The sequence below is a fragment of the Medicago truncatula genome, chromosome 3 (assembly GCF_003473485.1).
Source record: "Medicago truncatula cultivar Jemalong A17 chromosome 3, MtrunA17r5.0-ANR, whole genome shotgun sequence".
Classification (NCBI taxonomy): Eukaryota; Viridiplantae; Streptophyta; class Magnoliopsida; order Fabales; family Fabaceae; genus Medicago; species Medicago truncatula.
This window is the reverse complement of record NC_053044.1, coordinates 47,091,138-47,098,768: the sequence shown is the minus strand read 5'-3', so window position 1 is coordinate 47,098,768 and position 7,631 is coordinate 47,091,138. Positions and strand designations below refer to the sequence as shown.

Here is a 7,631-nt window from a genome sequence, read left to right as displayed (position 1 = left end):
ATTGATTTGTTCACCAATGATAGGTGCATCCACTAAAGCAAGTTGCTTGTTTTACATGAGTCTGATTTAAAAAATACACATCTAACAAAATAAACTTATGACAGCCGGCACAATCATTTTGCACACCTTAGACTACTTCCCCTTTCAACTACATGTTGCACGGCCCCATCCAACCCCCACAATTGCAAGAAAGTTGTCACCATTTGCATCTTCTAGCACCACCAGCTAAAGGGATGCATCAATGATGCACAATTGCAATTGCATGTGTTATGTAGGCATCAAGTTTAGTTCTCACATGCATAAAATTAAACCTTCCTTCTTCCATCACAAAAATTTCATTCAAGTAAAAAATGTTTATTGCACAATTTCTTCATCGAATAGGTTAGGAATGGGGATTGATAGCAAATAAAGCAAAGGTCTAGTACTCTATTATAAATTTCACTCCCCACATTCCAAGTTGTAAAAATAGCTAAGCTAAAAACACAGTTCTCTTCTCGGTGCTACATTGAGTACATTAACCTTCTTCAATGAAGGCTACGAGCCTATGACAATCGGCTGCTTGCCCTTGTACAAAAAGAAGATAGACACAAGAAAATCTTGATCAACCCCAAGGAAGTCCTTATTCATCTACAAACCATAGATAGAAACTACTAAGAACCTGAGCTTTTATCACATACTTTAATAATTTATTCTTCCAGCCTGGTGGGATAGCAGCTCACTTTAATGATTATTACACTGATTGTAGTTGGTGTAGGTTTTCATTCGGTGTTTGGTTTTTCTCATGCTTCATTAGCTCTATAAACTCCCGAAAAGCTGCATTATCAACAATCATAATAGTGGTTATTATTGGTCAGATCCAAATTCAAGTCGATGCACGAAATTGTAAAAGCAAATTGGATCCAACGATTATATCCTACAAGACACAATCCTTCTCTTGAATATAATTTTTTTAAAGATTGTGAAGGCGAAACAGTTAAATTTATTACCACACCAAACTTCTTTTGATAAACAGTGCAAAAGTCGCTCACCGTTGTCAGAATCATGAGGTCCAGGAGAAGCTTCAGGGTGGTACTGAAGAGACACAATCTTTTGAGCAGGGAAAGCAAGACCGGCACAACTACTGTCATTGAGATTGATATGAGTAACTTCTACTCCTTCAGGCAGTGTGGCAGGGTCAACTGCATAGTTGTGGTTCTGCCAATTTATATGAATCAATTAATATATCCAAAGACCATGACACAAAGAACAATACATGACATGAAAACACTTCTTGATAAAATGTAATGACATGGAACATTTAGACCAACAACAAATATAGGTCTGCACATGAAACTTTCACTTCAACATGTTTGTTGCTACAAGTCTAATTGTCTAATAATGTCCAAGAGTTGATACAATGGGGGCATAACCGAACTGAGAGTACCCATAACCAGTTGCAAATGTTTTTTTTTTTTTTGTTGCCATGAGGCACTATCATAGTGAGTTCTGGTTTAGAATTTTTTTCTTCTCAAGACAAGGGGCCAGGTTCTGACCCTATTTATGAGGCAAAAAATATAGGTCTACAAGACTACAACAGATGTTTTTTTTCCCATCAGACCCAATGAAGTTAAATGGATTTAAGTAATTACTATGATTACGGTGGAATGATGATAATTAAGTACAGAAAAGAATTTTTTTCCATACCTGAGAACTAATTTCAACACGGCCAGTTCGAAGGTTACGAACAGGATGATTTCCTCCATGGTGACCAAATTTCATCTTGTAGGTTGTACCTCCTAAAGCCTGGCCTAGCAGTTGATGTCCCATGCAAATTCCAAAAACAGGCACCTTTCCAATGATATTCTTTACTGTTTCAACGGCATAAGGAACAGCAGAAGGATCTCCAGGACCATTGCTGAAAAGTACACCATCTGGATTTAACTTCAAAGTTTCGGATGCTGGCCATGTAGACGGCACAACAGTGATTTTACAGCCATATGATGCTAGACGCCTAAGTATATTATGCTTTATTCCAAAATCGTATGCAACTACCTAAAAGTTCATTCATCAGTACGAAACATAATTTTATTACCCAAAATTCAACAAAAGTCTGTATAAACTAACATGGAAAGTATCTCTAGGCCCTTCACTGGAGCTAAACTCCCATTCTTCCTTTGTTCTATCAACCCATTCATATGGAGACTTGCACGATACTCCACTTATCAGATCAATACCTGCAAATAAGAAACATAAGCCATGTAATTCCAGCAGAGTTGTCAATCACAGATTGCAGAAAATAGATGTTTGTTCAAATTTTGCGATATAGTCGCTATTTGACAACACTATGTAGTTTGAACTAGATCACGTATGGTTGAACAATAATAGTTTGTAAAAGTTCCGCTGTGCTATAGTGCCGCAGTTTAACAAAACTGAATTTGACGTTTTAAAAACATCTGTGTAATCTCCTCCAATAGTCATCCTTACCAACAATATCCCATGATTTAGACATCTGAAGTAATTCCTCGTCTGTTTTGGAATTGTCAGTGCTCAAAACACCAATAAGGCTGCCATCTTCCCGTAATCTACGTGTGATTGCTCGTGTATCAACATCATCTGTTGCATCACAAAGTACCATCAAAGTCAAGAAAAATCCAGAGTTTACATGTAAAGTTCTTGTCATAACAACTCTTCACATATTACTTACAAATTCCCATGACATTCCTTTCAGTTAAGTAATCGCCCAAATCTTTCACACATCTCCAGTTCGAGGTACTGAATAAATACCCATAGGAAGAGACAAAGAGTAAGTATGGGCAAAAGTAAGTAAAGCTCAATGAACGGAAAATATTTGCAAAGCACGAGAACAGAACCTGATACTCAAACTTCTAATTACTAGACCGGAAAGGAAGCACTCTGTTGATTCTTCATCATCTGACAGACAATGAATCAAAAGATGGTTTTTAAAATGGACTCTAAGCACAAGGATTTAAGTGATTATAATTAGTATATAAATAAATAGATACAAACCAAAATTTATGCCAGTATTCCCAATATGTGGATTTGTCATGAGCACAAACTGGCCAGCATAACTAGGATCAGTTAAAATTTCTTGATACCTGAGGAATACATGCATAACAAATAAAACACCCACTCAATTAGATTGAAATCAAGCCATCAAACAACAAGAGAATATCACAAGATTCATAATTTGTCTCACCCAGTCAAAGATGTATTGAAAACAACTTCACCAACTTGGGTTCCTGAAGCACCAAATGATTTAGCTTTCCAAATTGAACCATCTTCCAGCAAAAGTCTAGCATCTGAATTTTTCCATGGCCTTTCCCCATTACCTATACATTCATACATTCATTTGTTTAAGCTATGAATAATCCAATTAAAACCCAACAACACCAAATCAAAAAAAGACAACATTTTTCACGGGTTAATTACCAACAAATAATAATGAAGAAAAAAAAAACAATAAATATTACCAGAAGAACATCTAACAGAAAAGACAGAAACTTTTGCAGAGGTGTGTGGCGGCGCCTTGGAACCAAAGAGGTCATTGAAAGAAAAAGTGAAGGCCAAAGCTTTTGTTGCCATTAATATGTTTCTTTCTTCTCAATGAAGCTGAGAACAACGTTACACAGAGATATGTCTGAGAAAAAAAAACCAAACCAGTGTTAGCAGCAGCAACCTATGTTTTCTCTTCACCTAGGTTTTTATTTTCAATTTGCTTTCTTTCTTTTTTAATTAAAAAAGAAAATAATACTTTTTATAATTTGGTCCCGTGCATGGAGTGAGTGGGACTATTCAACTGAAAAAGCAAATTCCCAATTAGTGGTGGATATTTTGTTTAGCCCAAAAATAAAACCAAGGACAAAACCCAAGATATCTTCATTTCACCAAAGTGTGACATTTTATTTTATTTTTTATAAAACTTGGAAAGCACAAAATTCTATATACTTTTTCTTTTTGGGTAAACCGCATATCATCCACGCGTAACTACGAAGATTAATCATTCAAAACGTATGAGACCCAAATAAGCGGCTAGTTCTCCTAAAAGTTTTAAAGCTACTGCGTATACCCAAAGTTATTGGGTAAATTTCTATATACTTGTAAAACATCTTATTTTATCTATATTATTTTATTTCTATCGTATCAATAACATATCATCACATCACACTATGCTTCCCTTCTCAAGTGTTCAATTGGATGTATGCAAAAAAAAAAAAAAAACATTTGTTTTTTTAGTCAAATTTAATGGCCAAAATTTTCAGTAAAATGAACAAGTAGAAATTCTAAGTTCAAATCCGACTTTTGTTTTGTATATTGCAAGTTCCTTTCCAAGTGAGTAATGAGTCACACAAACATTTTCCTTTTTTGATGAGACCATGGTGTGACGTACTCTACTCCATGTTAGAAGATATTACAAGACAGGAAAAGCAAAATCCTCGAAGACAAAACTTAGCATTCATTTATGCTTTTCCTACGATGCTTCACTTCAGCATATATCAAACGTAACGAGAGAGCTCGGTGATGTTTTGTGGCAGAGAAGTGGGTCACAGAAAAATGAAAGAAAAAAAAAAAAAAAAACAGATATTCTCACTAATTAGGGAACAGTAAAGACAAAAGAAAGAAGGAACTAGACCTGCACGATGTTCTCACTGTTTCTGCTTCAGCATGAGTTTTCCGGCGAGTTTGGTTTAGTGGGGTAGCGGCTGTTTTTTTTGTTGTTATAGGGGTTTTCATTTTTTAATTGTTAATCAGTTAATCTTGTCTTTAGTGAATGGTGATGGGCCTATTCAAGATGAATTAGATTGGACTCCAAATTAGATTAACATCTCTTTGGACACTTATGGTTTGCTCTCAGACGCACTGATTGAAACGATTTAGATAGTGATTTTACCAATTTAAAAAAGTGTTGAAAAAATAATTAATTACCGTTTTGTCACTAACGACACTCAACTACCCTTCAGTCAACGGTAGTTGCAAAATTGAGAAAACATAATTTAAATGAATTTACGTGTGAATTTAGTAGATTATGATTGTTTTCCTAAATTATGTTTTAGGTAAAATGTAAATGAATCTAAACGTAAATTAGGTCTATCAAAATAACTATTTTTATATAAAATTAATTGTCATTATACTTCAAATAATTATTAATTATATTTCATATTTACATAATCCTCATCAAACTCTTTAAAAAATAAATAAAAATAATCCTCATCAAACTATAATCAATACATAAAAGAATTGTGTGCTTAATATGATTGTTCTAACATTTTGTCAAAAAAGTGATTGTTCTAACATAAAGAAGGCTTAAATATGATAATCGTCCATGTGATTTGGTCCAGTTTTGATTTTCGTTCCTGTAAAATTTTTTTTTGAAATACATCCCTGTAAAAAATTTTTAATTTTTTTTTACAGGGACGATTATCATATTTATTCCTTAAAAAAAACACATTTCTAACATTTATTTTTGAAATGTGTTTAAATTGGGAAACGGTTGCATGAATATTTTTGCCACGCAACTCGCTTAACACGTTTTTGTCAACAAAAAAATACTCACGAAACACGTCCTTTTAGTACAACTCTAAATAATACCACAACCTTTTTGTTTAATAGGATCACAGCTCGGATTAAAGATTGGATTCGGATCCAAAATTTGGCTCGACTCAATGCATTAACTTGTCCATGCTCAAGGCAAAAAGGTTGATACTTTATAGAGGTTGCCTTTATGTAATTGTTTTTTAAACAAGCACTCACCCCCCATTATTTTCTCAATAGTAAATTCCAATTCTTGATAGCCGGATATTACAAGTGGAATGGACTTAAAAATGTATCGAGATCTCCACCATTTTAAATTTTAGGGTTAAATATGTTTTTGGTCCCTATAAATATATCAACTTTTTATTTTAATCTCTCTAAAATTTTCCTTCAATTTTTAGTCCCTATAAAATTTTTAATCTTTACTTTTGGTCTCTCGTTTAAAGTAAACTTATACGTAGAATTCATTTTTTTTGAATGGAGGAGCAAAGACTCTTTGACTCTTGTTATTACACTTGGCACTTCTCCAAATTATTGAAATAACTTTTCAATGGGTCATTGTGAAGTTAACTCAATTGGTATGAACAATGCATAATATATGTAAGGTTTGAGGTTCAAATTTCGGCAACCACACACAAAAAGATATTCGCTCCGATCCTTAATATAAGAGAAAATTCTTTTTTTTAGGTTCATTGAATAAATGATGCATTTAGTTTACATTGTAGTTTAAATACATTAATTATTTAATGAACCTAATTTTTTTCTTCTTCTTATATTTAGGACCGGAGGAAGTACTTCATTTGATCACTATTACATGTAAATAAATCTACATGTGTGGTTTTTTTTTTTTTTAATTTATTAAATAACTGATATATTTGATTATTTTATAGATTATATTATTCTTAAAAAAACATAAATTATTGAAATAAATTAAAAAAGAAAATCTCTATATATATTGGTGATAAAATAGAGTAAATTAAATTTACTGTGAGTGACAAAGACAAAACAAAACAAAACACCAGCTTTTGACAGGACTATTAATTTCACCTTTTAAATTTGGTAGCACTTACTTTCTAAAACAAACTCCAAACGCTATTGTCGAGACGAGACAACACAGACAAGACACACCACAGTACAGCTACTACAACATCTCTCTCTCTCTCTCTCTCTCTCTCTCTCTCGTGACCGTTAACCATGGCGGACTATGAAAACCACCACCATCAACAACAACAACAACAACAACAAGTAGTTTCTCGTGAAACAGCTTTCCAAGCATTGAACACAATCATCCAGCTCCATTTCGAGAAAACCCTCGAGAAGAAACGTGCCATAGACCTTCAAAAGAAGGAACTTCACAAGCTTTTCCAAATCTTCTTCATCTTCCTCAGCTTAGTTTTCATGGCAAATTCAATGTCACCTCGTCTTCAATGTCGCCATTGTTGGATCCCAATCACACTTCTTTCCATGGCTCATCTCATCTTCTATGTGTCAGTAGCACAAACTCTTAGATGTATTAATGGATTCAAGTATCAGAGAAGGTGTCATAAGCTTACACTTGGTTTGGCTACTGAGAAGCTTAGGGATATGAAGATGAGGTTGAGTGGTGGTGGTGATTATGATACTATTGGTGATGAAGAGTTTGAGATTCATTATCAAGAACCTCCAGAGAGTTATTTTGGTAAGTTTAAGAGAAATTGGGCTCTTCATTTTGGGTTCTTGATCTTGATCTATGGTTTCATGATCTCTTCTTCTGTTGTTCTTCTATGTTTTTGAGATTGGGATTTTGGGTTGTTTAAGTTCAAGTTAAATGCTCTGTAATGTAATACCAGTATCTATCAGATTTTTGTTAGAGAGAAAGAGGTCTAATTGATTGTAGCATTAACTTGTTTTTGTTTGTATGTATAAAACCGTATGATTTGAATTCATTTCAACTTATTCAAGTGTCCATTCTGAAATGGAAGTTTCTCTTGTGCAATCTTTTTAACAGTCATTTTCCAACAAAAGGGAGACATGGCAATAAGCCAATGTATTAAGAGAAGAAAACATATTAAGAAACACTTCTATTTCAATAAGCAAACTATCACATCATTTAATCTTCCACT

General features: G+C 33.7%; 2 protein-coding genes across 2 annotated transcripts; one reads left to right on the top strand and one right to left on the bottom strand.

The window, feature by feature from the left end:
• Positions 1 to 316: 316 nt before the first annotated feature.
• Positions 317 to 3,714, bottom strand: LOC11424976 (carbamoyl-phosphate synthase small chain, chloroplastic). The gene is made up of 10 exons (XM_024779908.2): positions 3,471 to 3,714; positions 3,197 to 3,329; positions 3,007 to 3,095; positions 2,850 to 2,910; positions 2,684 to 2,751; positions 2,464 to 2,592; positions 2,104 to 2,213; positions 1,684 to 2,031; positions 1,029 to 1,194; positions 317 to 813 (listed from the first exon to the last, which is right to left on the bottom strand). Exons 1-10 carry the CDS (start codon positions 3,580 to 3,582, stop codon positions 731 to 733), a joined length of 1,299 nt encoding a protein of 432 aa, XP_024635676.1. The 5' UTR covers positions 3,583 to 3,714; the 3' UTR covers positions 317 to 730.
• A 2,881-nt stretch (positions 3,715 to 6,595) lies between these two features.
• Positions 6,596 to 7,492, top strand: LOC11420710 (uncharacterized). Its single transcript, XM_003602493.4, has one exon. The coding sequence runs from the start codon at positions 6,724 to 6,726 to the stop codon at positions 7,300 to 7,302; it is 579 nt and encodes a 192-aa protein (XP_003602541.1). The 5' UTR covers positions 6,596 to 6,723; the 3' UTR covers positions 7,303 to 7,492.
• Positions 7,493 to 7,631: the final 139 nt, after the last annotated feature.

Excerpts from the sequence above, each read along its gene's own strand:
- LOC11420710 (XM_003602493.4), top strand. The coding sequence starts at position 6,724 with ATGGCGGACTATGAAAACCACCACCATCAACAACAACAACAACAACAA.
- LOC11424976 (XM_024779908.2), bottom strand. The coding sequence starts at position 3,582 with ATGGCAACAAAAGCTTTGGCCTTCACTTTTTCTTTCAATGACCTCTTT. Across the intron at positions 3,330-3,470 it reads TTCTGTTAGATGTTCTTCTG|GTAATGGGGAAAGGCCATGG; the intron begins GTAATATTTATT and ends ATGAATGTATAG. Across the intron at positions 2,593-2,683 it reads AAGGAATGTCATGGGAATTT|ATGATGTTGATACACGAGCA; the intron begins GTAAGTAATATG and ends GTGATGCAACAG.